This window comes from Ambystoma mexicanum, chromosome 4p, assembly GCF_040938575.1.
Source record: "Ambystoma mexicanum isolate Mex_15411 chromosome 4p, UKY_AmexF1_1, whole genome shotgun sequence".
Lineage (NCBI taxonomy): Eukaryota > Metazoa > Chordata > Amphibia > Caudata > Ambystomatidae > Ambystoma > Ambystoma mexicanum.
Window position 1 is genome coordinate 1074993151 of NC_090927.1, and position 20480 is coordinate 1075013630.

Below are 20480 nucleotides of genomic sequence, written 5' to 3' on the forward strand. Positions count from 1 at the left end.
AAACTGGCTACAGCACCCTGCCCCGAGGCAGATGGAGAGCTTGGCATTCACTTACCTAAGACATCTTACTCTACACGTCAGGCATACAGTGCACAGAGGTCCAGCCCAAAGAGCCAACCGGGTGCTACACATCACCTTTGAAGATACGGTAGTCGCCCAGTCAAGACCGGCGCCTCTGCGAGAATCAGGTGAGCGTTACATCGCAACACACTTTCTCGCAGACAGCTCGCTATGAGAGAAGGCAGACTAACACTCGAGCCGTATCCCTGACATGTCCCAATAAAATGGTCAGGCAGTATCGGGCAATTACTGACCATCGCACACACCTGACTTCCATTACACTTCCCCCCACAGATAAAAGGCGGAGCACGAGAGCACACTCTGAGCAAGGCAAAACACCTGAGGAAGCAGCAGTTCCAAGATGGCAGTTTAATACGAGGCAAAACATGGTAAAACAGAACGGGATCGCAAGGAGGGAAGTGCCCTTGACCTTTCCAACAAGGAACCATTACTTTCATGAACCTTCAAGAATAGAAACCGTAAGACCAGGAAGAAAGGCTGAAGAAACCTGCATTGTGTGTCTGAGGTACCCAGGGCCCTCCCGTATCGATAGTCAAGGCGGGGGGAATCGCTTGCTGCTGTGGTGCTGTCCTTGGATTCTACAACAAAGCAGCACCAGTGAAGTCAGCACAGCCGGTGAGTTGGGGAGACTGATACCAGACTGGTCTGTGTTGAAGCCAAGGATGCAAGCAGCAATATTGTATGGTGAATGCTGAAGCACACAGTGTATAAAACGCATGTGATCACCAACGCAAGTAAAAGTAAACAACAGATGAGTGATTGGATTTTGAAACCGACAGACGATGCCCTTGACAGAGTGGTGATTCGCAAGTCTCTGTAGGGTATCCAACTGAGAGTTCAGAATGGGGAAAGATTGGCAAAAGAACTGTACATCAAAGTGGTCCTGCGATGGATCTAGCAAAATCCTGTGCACAATCGAAAGTCTTCGATGTTGATACTGTCAAGTTGATGACAACATAGATGAAGTTGATCCGAGCCCGAAAGAGGGAGATCAATTGAAAGCTTTTGGAATAAAGCAAGTTTGTGTTAAAGTAAGTTAAAATTGGTCCGAGCGTGGCTGAGGGAGACTGATTGAACATTGTAAAAGGGGATCTGAGCCCCGCAGATTTGTGAACGGGGTGAACAGAACATCACCCTAGAAATCGAGAACATTGAATTTAAGTGGATCTGAGCCCGGGAGAGGGGGGATCGTGTTGCACAGGAATACACCCGAAAGTTGAACATTGTATCGAAAGGGGATCTGAGCCCAGATGAGGGAGATCCGATGTGACTAGTGAACCACCTGAGAAATTGAGTACGTGTGAAATCCTAAGAGGAAAATAACGTATTGTTTGCTTGTTGCATCAGGCCCTCTGAGAGAAGAGACTTTGAAAGGCAAAGATACCTGGGCACAGAATGCACTGATGCTAATGTTTGAACTGCACCCTTGTGCTAGAGAAGCCAGAGACTGTGCTAAGCTCGAGTGAACCGCCTTGCCCTGTGCTGAAAACGTATGGAAGGGAAAATCCTGACATATCATTTCTTGAACACTTCTTTCTTTTGCATAACATTGTTTTGCACACTATTTATATTTTGAGGTAAGGATTGGCAATAGATGTATTAGTATAGGCCCTTTTATTTTGACAAGACACCACTAGGACTGCATTATTACTATTTGATGGATGTAGATTGCTCCCATATGTAGATTTAGGGTTAGATAGGCGTTTTTCAAACGCTTTTTGAAGTTCAGTAAACACCCTTGAACTGTGGTCACTTGTGTCTGTCTTACTGTTGATACCATGCCTTCCTTACAGATCTTCCAACCGTCTTTGGACCATGCTGCAATTTTTACCAATCTAACACAATATATGATTAAATATACACAACATTATTATCTTTAGAAATGATTAATGAAAATGGGCATTAAAGTATTTAATATTAAGTTATAAATTCAAGATTTATGTGGATGTTTCTTTTAGCCACTAACCCACACTTTTTCAAGAAATTGTTTAGCCTTATCATGGTTAATAAATGAATGAGTAACCCCATCAATCACAATCTTAAAGATTGCTGGATATACCATATAATACATAGGGGTGTTGCTAGGTCTGGAAATGATCTGGGGCTATGCTAATATCGGGAATGTCGGGACTCAGTGCTAGCTAGCCTTTTGGTTGTAGTCCCTGAGCTTCTATCTTGGGCTACAAACAAAAGACCAGGGGCTATAGCCCCCTCAGAACCTCCCTAGCAACACCTCTGATACATAGGGTTTTCAGCTCTGACTATCTCTTTTGCCTCATCAAACTTTTTTCTTTACGTTATGATGTCCTTACCATAGTCATCAAAACACATAATCTTGTGGTTATTCCACAAAAGGGTTCTCCAAGTACCCTTGCTCTTTCTTACCATTTCCTTAACCTGGAACCTTAGAAACTTAATTACGAATGCTCTTGGTGGTTGATCAAGGGCTAGTCTGGGAGCAAGGGTGCGATGGGCTCTCTCCCTTTACTGCGGGTAGAGCAGGGCATCTAAGGCAATATGTTTTGTAGGAATTCAATGGGTCAAGTGGTTAGCTTGGTTTACTTCCTTCTTGACGGGACGCTCTCAATCTGTCTGTTTACCTCCTTTCTGCTCTCAGTTGATTTCCCTGCTCTGTGGTGACCCCCAGGGTTCTTCACTTTCTCCCACTTTGTTTAATCTTTATATTCAACCACTGCTCCGTATAATCCATGCTTTTGGCCTCCTGTGTTACTCTTATGCGAACGATACACAGTTATTTGTACGACTGGATCTTAGTCAACCTGAAACTGCGGCTCGTCTGAGAAACTGTCTTCATGCCATTGGGGACTGGATGGCTTCTAACTGTTTGAAGCTCAATGGTGGAAAAACGGAGGTGTTGGTGGTGGGGGCTTCCTCTCCCTCAGTGTTCTGGACCCCTGAGTGTTGGCCAGAAAGTCTTGGCCTGTTCCCCATCCCTGTGTCCTCAGTCAACGACCTTGGGGTGAAAATTGTGGCTTCGCTATCTATGATCGATCAAATCTCCTGTCTGTCAAAAAGCCCATTACAAACTCTGGACTCTGCGGAAAGTCTTGCCCTTTATGTGACTAGTGAACCACCTGAGAAATTGAGTACGTGTGAAATCCTAAGAGGAAAATAACGTATTGTTTGCTTGTTGCATCAGGCCCTCTGAAAGAAGAGACTTTGAAAGGCAAAGATACCTGGGCACAGAATGCACTGATGCTAATGTTTGAACTGCACCCTTGTGCTAGAGAAGCCAGAGACTGTGCTAAGCTCGAGTGAACCGCCTTGCCCTGTGCTGAAAACGTATGGAAGGGAAAATCCTGACATATCATTTCTTGAACACTTCTTTCTTTTGCATAACATTGTTTTGCACACTATTTATATTTTGAGGTAAGGATTGGCAATAGATGTATTAGTATAGGCCCTTTTATTTTGACAAGACACCACTAGGACTGCATTATTTTTATTTGATGGATGTATATTGCTCCCATATGTAGATTTAGGGTTAGATAGGCGTTTTTCAAACGCTTTTTGAAGTTCAGTAAACACCCTTGAACTATGGTCTCTTGTGTCTGTCTTACTGTTGATACCATGCCTTCCTTACAGATCTTCCAACCGTCTTTGGACCATGCTGCAATTTTTACCAATCTAACACAATATATGATTAAATATACACAACATTATTATCTTTAGAAATGATTAATGAAAATGGGCATTAAAGTATTTAATATTAAGTTATAAATTCAAGATTTATGTGGATGTTTCTTTTAGCCACTAACCCACACTTTTTCAAGAAATTGTTTAGCCTTATCATGGATAATAAATGAATGAGTAACCCCATCAATCACAATATTCAAGATTGCTGGATATACCATATAATACATAGGGGTGTTGCTAGGTCTGGAAATGATCTGGGGCTATGCTAATATCGGGAATGTCGGGACTCAGTGCTAGCTAGCCTTTTGGTTGTAGTCCCTGAGCTTCTATCTTGGGCTACAACCAAAAGACCAGGGGCTATAGCCCCCTCAGAACCTCCCTAGCAACACCTCTGATACATAGGGTTTTCAGCTCTGACTATCTCTTTTGCCCCATCAAACTTTTTTCTTTACGTTATGATGTCCTTACCATAGTCATTAAAACACATAATCTTGTGGTTATTCCACAAAAGGGTTCTCCAAGTACCCTTGCTCTTTCTTACCATTTCCTTAACCTGGAACCTTAGAAACCTAATTACGAATGCTCTTGGTGGTTGATCAAGGGCTAGTCTGGGAGCAAGGGTGCGATGGGCTCTCTCCCTTTACTGCGGGTAGAGCAGGGCATCTAAGGCAATATGTTTTGTAGGAATTCAATGGGTCAAGTGGTTAGCTTGGTTTACTTCCTTCTTGACGGGACGCTCTCAATCTGTCTGTTTACCTCCTTTCTGCTCTCAGTTGATTTCCCTGCTCTGTGGTGACCCCCAGGGTTCTTCACTTTCTCCCACTTTGTTTAATCTTTATATTCAACCACTGCTCCGTATAATCCATGCTTTGGGCTCCTGTGTTACTCTTATGCGAACGATACACAGTTATTTGTACGACTGGATCTTAGTCAACCTGAAACTGCGGCTCATCTGAGAAACTGTCTTCATGCCATTGGGGACTGGATGGCTTCTAACTGTTTGAAGCTCAATGGTGGAAAAACGGAGGTGTTGGTGGTGGGGGCTTCCTCTCCCTCACTGTTCTGGACCCCTGAGTGTTGGCCAGAAAGTCTTGGCCTGTTCCCCATCCCTGTGTCCTCAGTCAACGACCTTGGGGTGAAAATTGTGGCTTCGCTATCTATGATCGATCAAATCTCCTGTCTGTCAAAAAGCCCATTACAAACTCTGGACTCTGCGGAAAGTCTTACCCTTTATGTGACTAGTGAACCACCTGAGAAATTGAGTATGTGTGAAATCCTAAGAGGAAAATAATGTATTGTTTGCTTGTTGCATCAGGCCCTCTGAAAGAAGAGACTTTGAAAGGCAAAGATACTTGGGCACAGAATGCACTGATGCTAATGTTTGAACTGCACCCTTGTGCTAGAGAAGCCAGAGACTGTGCTAAGCTCGAGTGAACCGCCTTGCCCTGTGCTGAAAACGCATGGAAGGGAAAATCCTGACATATCATTTCTTGAACACTTCTTTCTTTTGCATAGCATTGTTTTGCACACTATTTATATTTTGAGGTAAGGATTGGCAATAGATGTATTAGTATAGGCCCTTTTATTTTGAAAAGACACCACTAGGACTGCATTATTATTATTTGATGGACGTAGCTTGCTCCCATATGTAGATTTGCCCTTTATCCCCCAGAAGTTCAATGCTCCAATGGTCTCTTCATTAGTAATTTCCAACATTGACTACTGAAATGCTCTCTATCTTGCCCTTCCTGGGCATTTGCTTTGGGGCCTTCAGCTATTGCAGAACTCGGCAGAGAGGGCCGTTCTCCGCCCCCCTTTTGGAGCCCATATGTCCCCTCTCTTATCTTATCATTTCTTACCATTTCCTTAACCTGGAACCTTAGAAACCTAATTACGAATGCTCTTGGTGGTCAACAAGTATAGCAGGGGTTGACACAATTAGATTAACCAGTCCGTCAAATTCAAGGGACCGTATGAATGTGTACAAGCATCTCACTTACCTGCCTTCCGGCATGCGAATGATTCAAGGAAGAGCGCGTGAGCGCATTGCCAGCGGTTATAATTCATCACTATAATGCGAGCTGTAGAGAACTCTGCAGTATCTCAATGGCTGCCATCTTGTGTGAGGAAGTCGACCTTACATAACTATATGAACATATACACGGTGAGTACATGAACTGAGTCAGGGAAAGTCACAGTTTAAGTTACACATATCATTATGGGCCATTTAGAAATTAGCGAATGCCAAATTATTTTGCGCGCTGAAATAGGAATTGAAGTACGCATACTGTGAGTAAAAATTAATTGACAATAAAGACTACAACCACAGCGGATATTGTAAAGAGTGCTTACTCTATAGCCAGAATCGTGTCTGGATCATTAATTTGTAAATTAGGGTTTGGTAATATATATCGTGCAAAAGACATGGCCATGATTGTTTATCCACCTGAAACCAAATACACTTTTGAATCGTATGTCAAACTGAATACAGGGGAATAGTATCACCCCAGGTTACAGGGGGATCGTATCCCACCATTCCGACATGCCGCTGGCAAATCACAGTCCAACAGAAAATCAGTTAAAGTGACATCACAAACTATGACTATAAGTATAGTGACACATTGCACATTGACAGAAATCACAACACTAATGCTCCATGTTTGGACAGTTCATTATGTGCTGATTGTATAGATATGATTATGAAAGAAACATCAAGGCAGTTCATTACTGGATCCCACATATTAATTCATAAAAATACATGAAACTCATGGTCCGAATTTAGACCTCTAGTAACCAATCTATTTTTGAAGATAAGGCGTGCATCTAGCTGCCTAAGCTTGAGTTCCATATTGCCTCCTCTCTTGGGTGGGCATACCTGGGCTAATCCTGTGAACCGAATATCCTTCATGTTGTCCAATTGATGACGCGTCTGCCAATGCAGCGCCAAAGGGTATTTGGATTCCTGTTTAGATATTGTCGAGAAATGTTCTCGAATACGAATCTTGAGAGGCCTGATTGTACTGCCAGTGTACATTAGTCCACAGGTACAGATAATACAGTATACTACAAATTTCGTATTACAGTTAATAAATGAGTCCATTGCATGTTTGCCGTTATACCAAAATCAACTGAATCAGTCTCAAAAGTATGCAGACACATATTACAGCTCCCACACTTGTGAAAGCCTTTAACCTTACCCTGTGCGAGCCATGTCCCGCCACGGGGTGGTGGGGACATGAAAGATGGACATAAAATATTTTTCAATGTAGGTGCTCTACTGAAGGTGATTTCAGGGTTGGGTTCAAGCCATTTCACCAAGTCATGATCTAATTGTAGTAAATGCCAGTGACGTTTAAGAATAGCATAGATACTATTGCTATCTCTGTTGTAGCGAGTAATAAGTCTGATTTTATTATGTCGCTCATTAGCAAAATCTGGTTTGGTCTTGGGTTTAAGCAAATCTGCTCTCTTCATACTAGACACTTCACGATCAACCTGAGTAAGTAGGGAGGCCTTATAACCCCGTGTTTGAAATTGTCCATGGATGAAGGCTTTTTCCACCACGAAATCAGCATCAAGAGAACAATTCCTTTTCGCTCTAATATACTCTCCTTTCGGAATGTTATTGATTAGAGTTTTTGTGCTAACTAGACTAGTGTAACACAGCATTAACTGAAGTCGGTTTACGATATGTTTTCGTCTTGAAACCACTCTTAGAAACAGAGATATTCAAATCAAGAAAATCAATAGAACATGCACTAAATTGGTATATAAATTGCAGTCCTCAATTATTATCATTGAGGAAAGTAACAAATTGACTTAAGGATTCTTTGGTGCCAGTCCAGAGCATGATAACATCATCAATATACCTTTTCCATAGGTATATTGATTGAAAAAAGTCAGTATTGGAAAACGCATATTGTTGCTCGAATTGATGTATGAATATATTAGCCACGGAGGGAGCAAAGCTCGCCCCCATGGCAATACCAATAAGTTGTTTGTAGTATATATTATTGAACTCGAAGACATTATTTTGTAAGGCACAGAAAAGTAGATCTTTAACCATTTCAATGTGCAGATGGTATGATGATGATTGCTGGCGAAAAATATAATGAATGCTGTCAATAGCTTTCTGATGATCAATAGATGTATATAATGCCTTAACATCGAGTGTAACCAATAATACATCAGATATGGGTGGTAATTTTTCAATTATATCGAGAATATGCATAGTATCACGTACATATGTCGGTGTGGTATATACCAAAGGTGTGATACATTCATTCACATATATTGAAATTGGTTCCCTAATCCTTCCCTGCCCACTAATAATAGGCCTGCCTTCAGGTATTTTTGTGTACGCCTTATGGATCTTAGGTAAAAAATATGCAGTTTGCATAGTGGGTCGCTCAGGAGTCAAAAAGGATTCCTCCACATCGGTTACGATACCAGCTTGAACCATTTGTCAATAATTGAGTGAACTGTATTGCGAATACTCGAAATCGGATTACTTTTCAAAGTTTCATAACACCTAGGTAAATTCAAATGGGCCAGTGCCATCGTAATGTAATCTTCCTTGTCCATAATTACAACGTTGCCTCCCTTATCGGCCTCCTTGATCACAAGGGAGTCGTTGGAGGCTAACTTGTGTAGGGCTTGTAATTGTGCTTTAGTTAAATTAGATGATTTTTGATGGAAATGAGGAGAACAGCGATCACAAAGTATGTGGATGTCATTGGTCACAGCTCGGTGAAAAGTATCAATAATATTATCTTCCGGAAAGATAGGCGTACATTTTGATTTGTTTGAAAAATCTTTAATTTTCAAGTTACATTGTTGTATATCCAACTCTTTCAAGGTGTCCAATAGGCTGGACTCTCTATCAGATATAGCATCATCAATAGACATCAGAATATGTGTACTCATCATTACTTGTAAGGAGAGCTCTGATGGTTCAATTACTGGTGTTTTTGGAGAGTATTGTTTAACTTGTGTCGCAAAATATGTTTTAAGTTTTAGTTTTCTGATGAACTTGAATAATCTTACAAGATTGTCTGTATGGCCTCTGTAAATGAAGGTGTTTAGGCATTAACTTTCTTCTACTCTACCACAGACACATCTTTGCAAACATTACATTTTTTGTGGAGTTGCAATTTGGTTTACATATGAATCTTAATGTAACTGATTATTTTTTTTATTTTCTTTACATTTATGGCAACGCCCAGGCCCGGGGGTATCACAGCGTTAGGACAAGATAGTGGTGAGCTCAAACATAATAAAGAGCAGGGGAGAAGACATGTCATATACAGGTTTGTCAGTGGTGATGACAATAGTTCTTATTCATATTTGTCAAATAGCCATGTTTTGGTTAGTTTTCTGAAGGTCGTGAAGGATTGTTCATTGTGAATATGAACAGGTAGTGAGTTCTAGAGGGTGGGTGCGGTGACACAGAAGCTGATTCCTTGGGCTCTTTTTCTCCTAAAGCGCGGGGTATGCAGTGAGATACTTGCATTAGATCTAAGCGTGCGTTGGGGGTATTCACTGTAATGCAGTTGGTAAGGTATTGGGGCCTCTTTGTGTACGCAGTGATGGGTGATGAGAGTGTTTTTAAATTCTACTCGGGCTTCGACAGGCAGCCAGTGATCTTTACGTCTGGAGGCAGAGTTATGGTCAGATCGTTGAAGACCCAGGGCAGCACGTAGGGCAATTGCAGTTTGCCATGTTAGCTTTGGAGGTATGCTGACCAGGACCTTATAATAGTTGAGTTTGGAGAGGATCAGTGCTCGTGATAGTGAAATGCAGTTGTTCGGGCAGAGGAACTGCCTACACAATGAGATAAGCCTAGCTGTGTTATGTGGTGGAGGAGGAAAGAGCATTGACTTGTCTATTCATATTTAGTTCAGCTTTTAGATCGACCCCTAGGGTTTTTATCTGCTTTGAGACTGGGATAGATGTGCCATAAATGCAGAAGGAGGAGAAGATGGGGTCAAGGTGTTTGATCCTACGGGGGGAGCCAATGATAAGGAGCTCTGTTTTTTCATCGTTTAGGCATATGTTGTGCGTGGCCATCCATCTTTGGATAGTGCTGTAGACTTCGTTGATTATAGTGGAGTCCCTGACATGGTCGCGGGTGAGTGGGATGAGGATCTGTATGTCATCCGTAAAGCTTGTGTAAGGAATCCCTTTAGCATCAAGGAGGTCAAAGAGGGGTTTTGTGTATGTATTGTAGAGGGTCGGTGAGAGACATGACCCTTGTGGAACCCCCAATGGAGCTGGGATGGCATCGCCAGCTGATTCGCCTATGTACACCCGCGTGGTTCGGTCGCTGAGGGAGGATTTGATCCAAGCAGTGCTTTCTGGGGAGAAGTGGAAGTGTTGGTTGAGGTGTAAGCAAAGAGTGTTCTGGTCAACCAAATAAAAGGCTGCAGAGAGATCTAGGAGTATGAGGATTCCGAGGTTTCCAGAGTCGTGGATGGAGTCTATTTGTATTTTTAGGTCGAGGAGGGCAGTTTCCGTGCTATGTCTGGGGCAGAAGCCTGATTGTCTTTTGCCAAGTAGGTGATTATTTTCTAAGAATGTTTGGACTTGGAGATGGGCAAGGCAGACCAGAATATTTAGAAGGAAGGGGACAGTGGTGATGGGACGGTAATTCATTGGTGTGGCTGGGTCAAAGGTGTTTTTTTTGTTTTAGGAGTGGGGTGAACCAGGCGGATTTGATTCTGGGTGGTACAATGCTGGCTGTGAAGGAGGCATTGGCAAACTCTGTAATGATTGGTGTGAGAGTGGGGGCACAGAGTTCCACTAAGTGGGCGGGACAGGAGTCTCCTTTACAGTTTGAGAGTTTCAGAGAGACTTGGTTGAAGAACAACTGTGGTGTGTTGGAAGTGTTGATGTCGTTGCAAGGCAAGAAGTTGATGTAGGTTGCCTGGGGCTTGGCCGCAAGAAAGGCTTTCTTAGCATTTATCTTAGATACTAGTGTGTTGATTTTATTGGAGAGGGCATTCTGTATAGTAGTACACCAGTCGTTGTCGACACAGGTAGTGCCTGCGGGCAGGATGGGGGTTTCTAATTCTCGAAGTATCGCAAAAAGTTCTTTGCTGTTTGAACTGGCATTTGCGATTCTATCATTGTAGCCGTTGTATTTGCAGGAGAGAACAGCTTTTTTTGTATTTAAGGGCTAGGGTTGCGAGGGACTGCAGCTGTGAGGAGGATTTTTTTTTTTTTTTGCAGATGTGTCCGATAGATCTTTTTCTCTGAACAGTTCAATTAGTTCCTCAGAGAACCAGAGGTTTTTCGTTTTGTGAGGCTTATGAATTTTTGATTTGAGAAGGGCATGTGTATTTGAGGGCTTTCAGCAAACAGGAGTGGTATTGGATCGTTAGGCCGTGAGGGAACCTGTTGGGGTCTTAGGTCGTAGGTACTGAGAGCTGAAAGGAGGGTGGGTTTGAGGTCGTTATGTTTTAGCTCTCGAGTGTTGCGGACCATTACGGGACTTAAGGACTCAGGCTGGATTTTCAAGTGTTTAGTGAGTGAGATAGAGAATTTTATAATAGATAATCATACTAGGGGGTAGGGTCAATGGCCGAGATAGTAATGAGGGCAATGGCCGTGAAGATCCAATAAATGATTTGTCCTTTTTTATGGATCGGTGGGGAGATGAGTTAGGAAAAGCACATGCCATTGAGGGTAGCTGCAGTAGCTTTAGTATCAGAGGTGTCATTAATGCCGAGGTTGATGTCACCCAGAATGATACATTTGGTGGTAGGTTTCATGAGCGGCGTGATTAAGAGTGGGATATCCAGGTCAGGGGAGCTCGGTCCATTGGGCTGTTTCTATATTAGTAGTATGTTGTAGGTCATTTGAGAATTGGTGGCGAGTTTCAAGAGTCACATTTCATAGTCTGGGGTAGGGAGCATAGGGCAGGTTCTGATTTGGAGTGCAGATTTATAGATGAGGGTGACCCCACCTCCTGGCGCGTTGGTTCGGTCAGCCCTGTGAATGGTATAGGCAGGTGGTATGGCCAAGGATAAGAGTAGTCCATGAGTGGTCCAAGAGTGGTATGGCCAAGGATAAGAGGCATCTTGGAGCCAAGACTCTGTGATGGCTAGGAAGTTGAGCTGGAGCTCCAAGGTGAGATTGTGGATTTCCATGGCATGCGCACCTAGGGACCTAGCATTGAGGAGGGCACATTTAGGTGAGTCTGACGCGTGTCTAGCCTTTTGGGCAGCTCTGGTTGTACCAACGGGTCATGTGTTCGTACAGGTGTACCAATTGTGTGCACTTGTGGGAGCGGTGTGTCAGAGTTTGAGCTAGTGATTCTGGAACAGAGTCTGTGTCGGCGTAACTTGCCCAGGCATGGGGCAGAGGGGCCCGGTCCCCAATAACTTCAGGAGGGAGGCTGAAGGTGAGCAACAGGTGGGTTAGGCGGGTTGTCACCGGGGCTTGGGTGGATCGCATTTTCGGGGTTTGGATGTGTGGGTAAGGGAAGCCTTGTGTGTCATCGACGGGCTAGGATGGTGATCTGTGGGCCCTTCCCGAGGGGCTTTTTGGTGAGGTGCAGACCCAAACCATTTGAGCGGTGGCAGGAAGATGGAACGGTGGTGAGACGGGTGTATGGGTGGTTGTATGCCAGGTCCTGGTTGGGGACCTATCGTCGTCCCGTGCCGCGATACATGCAGGCTAACAATTAGGAGGAGCAAATGCTGCTACTGGATGGTGAGGGGTAGATATGTTTGTTTTAATAATTTAAAAAACACATTATTTAAATTGCAAGAAATGACTATCTGCCAGGGACGGATTGGCCGTCAGTCATTCGTGGCCGGGCCGAAATTAATGAATTTAAGGTTGGCGAGGCCCTGGGGGCCGTTTGTGAAGCCCACGCCTGGGCCGGTTTGGTAAGGAAGGGTTTAATGTAACTTACTTTACTATAAGTAACATAAGTTACATTAATCTCCACCCTGCTCAGAGCCTCAGAGTGCCTGCTGCAGCAGGCGAGCCAACTGCTGCAACACCACATGTTACTTTTTAGTAACATGAGTCCCGCCAGCCGGGGCTGGCCCGTGTGCATTCGTAACAAGTTGCAAATTGCTTCTTCCTTCCCTCCAGGCAGGCTCCCCGCTTTGTGTTTGAGTGGCCATGAGCTGGGATTTGCCTGGGCTGGTCATGTGGACGGGGAGCCGTGAACATGAAATTTGTATGATTTCCCATGTGGGTAGATTGCAGCAGTCTTTTGGCCACTGCACCTGGGTTCGGAGCACTGTCCTCCTTCAGCACTTCTTCCCTTTCCAGTGCCTGCCACCGGGCAGGGCACAGTGGGGCTGAAAGGGGGAAGAAGGGGAAGAGAGGCAGCCAGGAAGGCGGCTGCTGCTGGGGAGGAAGGCATGCTGCCACTCTCTCCCTCTCTCTCTCTCTCTCTCTCTCTCCCACCCTCTCTTTCTGTGTGTCTCTCTCTATCCCTTTCTCCTTCCTGGCTGCCTGCTGCTGGTGTGCGATTTCAGCAGTCATGGCAGGGTGACGGTGGCAGCTCCTGCAGGCTTCCTCCCATTGCCCAGGCACGGGAAGTCACTCCATTTTGCCATGCAAATGACAGCAACGCGAGCAGCCACCCTCAAGACAGGCGAGCAATGGCGGTTAGGTTGGGGCTTTATTTGTCAATGTAATGCCTCGCTTGTCGCTTCTCTTATTTTCCCCCCGCAAGCCTGCAAATGAAAGGTAAGAAACAACATTTTGCGTATTTTCAATTGCATTGATTTGTAGAATGATGCACTTTACGAATGCATTTAATTATTGATACATACATCTATAGATATTGGTTTGTATGCATTTGTTGGGCTTTACGTATATATTTATTGGTTCTAACCACGTGTGTATTTATAAACGTGACGCAACACCTGCTTACGTCACTTTATCAAAGCAATGTGGAATTGCAGGTATAGCTGTTGATTATTTTGCGCCATGCCCGTCTCCGTCCAAGGTGGCGTGTCCTTGCCCCACTGCTGAAGGGCATTTTCCCCCTGGATTGGCTTCCTAGAAATGGTGTGATCTTGGGCCTTTCTTAACCCCCACTTTGCCAGATTGCATTTCTTGCTTCAGTGGCCGGAATTACATCACACGAGTTATCTTAATTGGCAGATTTGAAGGCAGGTTTTTAACAGTGCTTGCGAGTAAGGGGCGGGTTATTAGCCGTGCATTATGGTAGATGTGGTCTCCGTTCGGGGTGGTGGTAAACCGCGCCTTTATTGATGTAAATATGTTTAGGGTAGTTTGTCGAGAGAGTGTGGAAATGTTGTGATGGCAAGGGCCTAAAATTGGTGCAATACGTGGTCCGGTCGCGGGTTGCATGCTTCGTGGTATGGCAGTTTTCGAATGATTTAATATCCTTAATGGGGGTTGAGATGGTGTTAACATGTATTCATTGTAGTTTTGATATGTGTTCTTGCATTATGGCGAGTGTTTAATCGCCATGTGCGTTCAGCAAAAACATAGGTGCAGGGCGGCATCTGGGAAGCCAGGTGAGTTTCTGGTAGGTTGCAGATGGTCAGCTCTTAGGCTCCACATTGGAGAGGTGGGAAGATTCAGAAAAGCAAATCTGCCCACACTAAACCATTTTACAGTGGCAGATTCATTTTTGTGAATCAGCCTGCCCACAGAATGGAGGAAGTATTTTGTCTAATATGAAAATGGAACTTCTTGCTGCCCCAGACAGAAGCCCTGGTGTTTGTAATAGGGAAGCCATCATTAAAGGGTTTGCCCAGGGTCGGACTGGGGCATACAATGGTCTTGGATACAAATACAAAGTGTCTCACAGTTGCAAAGGGCATTTATCCATGTGTGAGTTTTTAGGATAGCATTTTCTGTAAAGTCGTGAATATACGCGATTCACGGATGATGGTTTGAGGTCCACTTCTTTTGAGGCCGTGGGTGGGCCACTTTTTTCAGGCGAGGGGTGGGCCACTTTAATTTGGGTGTACGGGCCTATTTCTTGTCCCAGTCCGACCCTGTTACCTGTTTAATTATCTTTCAGACTAATATTTTGGGCGACCTTAATAATGATTTCAACTGTGGTCCAAAATGGTCCTTTCATTCAGTCATCTCAGAATAAGCTTGTAAAAAATATAGAGGTCACTTTTGCAGATAGCAATAGTGCCCTGTTCAGAGTGTCTTGTAATCATTTCTAATCTCTCTCTCATATTAAGGTATGAAGCACTGGTACATGGCCACATTGAAAATGCTGTTGAGTATCGAGATAAAATATTCATTTTCGAAAGTGAAGAAAAACTTCAGAAGTTCATGAGGTGAGTTCTCAAATGAATTCCTACTTTAATCATTGAACCTTGATTTTTGCAAGATTCTCATTGGTTGCTGTCTCTTTAGGTTACCGGAGAAATACTGGAATCTAAAGCTTCCACATAAGCTCCCGCCAAAGAAAGAACCAATACTGCTTAGCTACCTGCCTCTATCAGGATATCTTGAACAGGTTTGTAATTCTATTATTTGAGCAGACATCATGCAGTAAATGTTCCCACTGTGACTTTGTTTGTAGTTTTTAGGAAAGTTGGAATAGCAACAAGGTTGACCATGCTCTCTGCTCATCTCCTGGACAAACAAGGGAAGCTAGGAACAGGAAACAGCGTTTTGTTTGCCTCTTCAGAATAAAGGTTGAAAGAGCCTATCAATCTGTGTGACTTGCACGCGATGCAAAATCAGACTAACTTCCCTTACACGGTGAGGACTCCTGTATTGCACTCAAGTCACAGAATGGTCAAAGGTGCACTGCTTTCTTTTGATATGATTTAGAGCAGTTTTCGAAAGGGGCTTTTGTTACCCATCTCCAAGCAGGTTACGTCTTGGACCAGGGAAGGTTTCTGCCTATCAGTGCATCAATTATTTGCTCTTTATTTAGATATTGCCCTGTGACACTATCCAAGTTCATTGAGTCTGATACAAATAGGAGAAATTAAGGTATTTGGGTTTGCCGTACATTTACACGACAACATTTAAAAAATTGGATATTTGAATGTTAAAGAGGCCTATGTCACAGCTGGCCCATGAAATTAATCTTAAGAGTGGATTTTAGTTAGGACACAAAAAATTCCCATAAGAAATTGTCAATTCTAGTGTGCAAATTAGGGAATGTCTCTCCGAAAGGAATCTTGTGCCTCCTAAAGGGGCAATTGAATGCTGAGCGTACATATGCAATGTGCAGAGATTAATATTTGAGAAAGTCATATTCTCCAGCATGGGGTGGGGTCTGGCATGGATTTACATGCTCATGAATATTACCCATCGTCGGACTGGGAATCCTCTGTAAAAAAGAAAAAACGGTTTCCCTTTAGCTTGAAAACTGGATTTCTCCTCTAAACCAATCACTGTCCTCTAGGTCATACTGCCTCCATCCAATGACAGTCATCTCCCTAAGCTGTACCGCTGGTGGCCTTCTTGAGATTTCTTTATGCACGCTTCAGTGTTGGGAGTCCTCTTCTTGCTCTCCAAGCTATTTTTCATATTTTTAGTTTTTTCAGCAAATTTAGTAAACGTTTTGGACCGATTTTTGTCTCATGGTTCGACCGGAGGTCGATTGCTGGCAGGGGCGACCTGCTGTCGGCGAACATCATACTACATCACGGATCTGCCAACGAGTTTCGAGAAGGCCTGGGCTTGGTCCTACTTCGTGCATTTCCACCATGACCGAGGAGAAGAGATGCCTCTTCAAACTCTGCGCGAAATGTGGATTGAGGAATGTGTATGTCGAGGACCGACACCATAAATGTCTGTATGGCCTTCATCCGGACCATGATGAGGAGTGATGCAAGGTCTGCCGTTGATTTTCAAAGTAGACAAAAAAGGTTTGCTACAGCAGGCTGGCAGCGTGACTCAAATTGGGCAAGGCCTTTGACTTTGCTTCCGGGCATGGTCATGCTTCCCCCAGGACCGGCCGGTCCCACTAGCAAACTCCCTTAGAAAAGAGGTTGAGATCCTTTGAGGACGCCCTGCCCTCGGGGATCAAAAAGATGGCCAGGCAGCATGATGTTGATTCCACTGGGTTCGCTGCGGCTGCGGGTCCCGCTCAGGACGGATATGGTTGCCGTCACCAACTACTTCTACGGTGAGCCTACCAGTGAGGAGCGCTCCCTCTAAGAGAAAGTCCTTGACTCCTTCAAAACTCTGTTTACCATCGGCAGGCAAGACGACGGAGAGGTCTAAAGGTGGTCCTTAGCTGCCCCCCTCGACGACACCATCGGCAGCTCAACCGTCCGAAACAACTTTGTCATCGACGATCACAACCATGTCGACGAAGGCTCCTGCTACCACCCTGTCGATGACCCAGTCAACAAGCTCATTGACGACCACTACTTCTTCGTCAAAGGTGGTGTCCACAGTCACAGCAGTGGACGCCCCTCGGGTGTCCCTACCGCCACAGCATGAATCAGCTGCTACGGCTCTGGTGAAGACCCATGGAATAGGAACAGCTCCACTGACCGCTCCACCCCAGAAGTCTACATAGAGAGTAAAGGGTAAAGCTTCTACTGACCCTAAGAGGGGTACGGATCCACGAGCGGCCCAAGTGAAACAGTGCAGATTTATACAAGCTCCGCGGAAGGGCGACGATAATCTGCCCGAAGACTATTATTTGAACCACGAAAGGGGTCAGGGACCCATGTCTGTAGGTGGGTCCGTACGAGGTGAGTCCAGTCCCCCACATCACCAGAGGAGGCGCATCAGTCCAGAACCTTCACCGCCCATTCCTTTCACACCTCAGCCAAGGGACATTCTGACCACGCTGCACATGCTTGTTTCAGAAATTCAACAGAAACTGTCTCCCACACCGTCCCTGCTCTTTCTAGGAGTCCCCCACGGCAGCCTCCTGGGGCTCCTCTCTGTCGTAAGCGCAGGTCTAAAGACCAGCTGGTCCAAGGTGTCAAACGACATCTCCACCACTGCTTCCACCTCAGGATTTGACTCTTGACTGGGGATCTGGCGGCAGACACTGGCACGGATACGGCGACTAATGTGATGCACACTGACAAGGCCGATGATTTTGTGCCTGCTGTCGAGGTGCCAGTGGGCGTGGATGAACCACACATGGCCTCTCCACCGGATGAGGTCGGCTATTTTCACGCTATGATGTCCAGGGCCACAGAACTTTTTCAACTGGTACCTTAGGTGACGAAAAAGGAAGGATTCCTTTACCAACAACGTGAGTCCAGACGGAAGACCATCATGTCCGTTCCCTTGCTAGGCGGTATCTGGGATGAAGGCTTGGCCCTAATGGAGACTCTGGTCACTGCTCCACCCAAGCGGTATAGGCTCAAGAAGAAATACAGAGTCCTGGACTCGGCCCCCAAGTGCCTGTGGTCGCAGCCCTCACCCGACTCTGTGGTCTCAGCCGTAGCCAGGAAACGCTCTGCGAACCCGCCGTCCTCGTCCATGGTGCCTCCGGACCAGGAGGGGACGAAGCTGAACGCGATGGGGAAAAAGATCATCTATACTGCTGCCAGCACCATTAAGGCCGCTAACGCCCTGGCCATTTTGTCCCGCTATGATCAGGGACTATGGTATAAATTGAGCCCTATTTTGGATTTCCTTCCTGACGACAAAGAAAGTGGAAGCTCTGGCACTGTTCCAGGAAGGGGAAGTGGTCTTGGTCCATGCCATTACAGTGGCGGTGGACATCGTGGACACAGAGTTCCATCAAATGGGCAACAAAGTGTCTCTTCGTCGGTAGGGATGGCTCAGAGCCATCAAATTCAAAACGGACATTCAGTCCTAAGTGTTGGACATGCCATATGATAGAGAGAACATCTTTGGCAAGACCATCGACGAGTCTCTGCAAATCATAAAGACGGACAGAGAGACAGCACGTTCGCTGGGTACCCTTCAGCAACGTTGGTCACCATCCTTTTGTTCCTCGAGAGGAAAGGCTGGCAGGTCCTGCAAGACATTTACCACCCCTTATCGACATCCTTCCCAATGCACGATGCCTACAGAGGTTGCTTGCAGGCATACAGCAGTGGAGAATAGCATCAGCACCACCCACAAGGCAGTGCCCCGACCCTGAAACAGACCTCAACCGGCCGTGGACTCTGGCCTCCACTTGTGCACCCCATTGGGAGGCCGACCGGCGAGGTTCCCCAGCGCGTGAAAGACCGTCACCACCAACAGATGGGTGCTGGACGATCTCGTACAGGGGCACACCTTGGAGTTCTAACACAGGTGTCCTCATATTCCCCCAGTGGCTCGACAAGAATAACACGTGGTGCAGCTGCTGAAGGAGGTCAACGCCATGTTAAAAAAGGGGGGCGATAGAGGCCGTCCCACAGTGCCTCTGGGGATCTGGAGTGTATTCCAGATACTTTCTTGTCTGAAAGAAGTCCAGAGGGTGGAGGCCGATCCTTGAACTGAGACGCCTCAATATGTACTTGAAGTCCCAGAAATTCACGATGGTCACGTTGCAGCACGTGCTCCAGCCAACTGGAGGAAGTTGATTTCCTGGTGTCATTGGATCTGGGGGACACCTACTTCCACACCTCCATCCACCGGAAACACTGTAAGTTTCTGCTGTTCGTGGTCCAGGGACGACACTATCAGTTCAAGGCGTTTCCCATCAGCCTGAAACCGGCCAGGAGGATATTTACAATGTGCTTTTTCTCCGATGGCGGCGCTCCTTCGTCTCAAGGGCATCCACGTCTACCCTTGTCTGGATGATTGGCTCATCCAATCCCACTCCATGCACTGGCAAGCCAGCACACAATGAGGACTGTGCGTCTGCTGACGGATCCAAAGTCCTGCTTGGAGCTATCGCAGAATGCTCAGTTTCTGGGAGCCAAGCTGAACACAGTAACTTATCTGGTGTCGCCCTCGGAAGAGAGGATGATAGCCATCCTAGGGAAAGTGCAGCGCCTGTCGTCGGCGCGGTCGGCTACGGTGATAGCTGCCATGTCAATGCTTGGCATGGTTTCCTACTGCATCAACCTTGTCCGCCTTTGCAGACTACCGATGAGGCTTCTCCAAGAGTTTCTGGATGTAAGGTGGCTGCAAGTCTCAGGATCCTGGACGGACAAGATCACCCTCAACGAGGAGTTCCGATGAGTGATACAGTGGTGTGGTGTGCGCCCTAATCTCTTGCAAGGGGCTCCATGCATTCACATGCAAACCCTCCTTCTTTCCCCGCAGAGGCTCTTCTTGGTTCATACTGCCATTTTATGTGCTTACCAAATCTGAAGATGGCCACCAAAGGTGGAGTTTACGGAGAGGACTGTCATTGGATGGGGGCAGTATGACACCGAGGACAGTTATTGGTTTAAAGAAGAAATACAGTTTTTAAGCTAAAGCAAAACTGTTATTTCTTTTTACCCAGGATTCCGAGTTGGACGACGAGGAATATTCATGAGCATGTTAATCCATGCCTGATCCATGCTGGAGAACAAGAGTTATAGGTAAGTAACTTAAATCTTCTGAATATTTTTCCAAAGTGATATAATTCCCTGGTGCAGTTTTTAGTTGTTGTTGCCTGCAAAATAATAAAAACTTGAAAGCAAACAGATGCCCACATCCCTAGATGTGTATTTAGGCATGATGCCAGGGACAGACAAATGATTTAAAACCCAAAACCCAACCCGTTTGACCTTTAATCTACTTCATGATGCCTAAAATGTAGCATCAAAACACAACCTTTGCTTATAATCATTAGAATTATGACGATCTCTTAAGTTGCTGCACTCACTTTTTAATTGATTAGTGCT

At 45.3% G+C, this 20480-nt stretch overlaps 1 protein-coding gene across 3 annotated transcripts in view; it reads left to right on the forward strand.

The window, feature by feature from the left end:
* Positions 1–20480, forward strand: part of AK9 (adenylate kinase 9) — a 1784103-nt gene that overhangs the window by 1702092 nt on the left and 61531 nt on the right. For all 3 annotated transcript variants that reach the window (XM_069606660.1, XM_069606662.1, XM_069606661.1), the window contains 2 exons: positions 14934–15032; positions 15112–15214. In XM_069606660.1, the coding sequence (XP_069462761.1) occupies positions 14934–15032; positions 15112–15214 (202 nt within the window). The remainder of the gene's footprint in view (positions 1–14933; positions 15033–15111; positions 15215–20480) is intronic.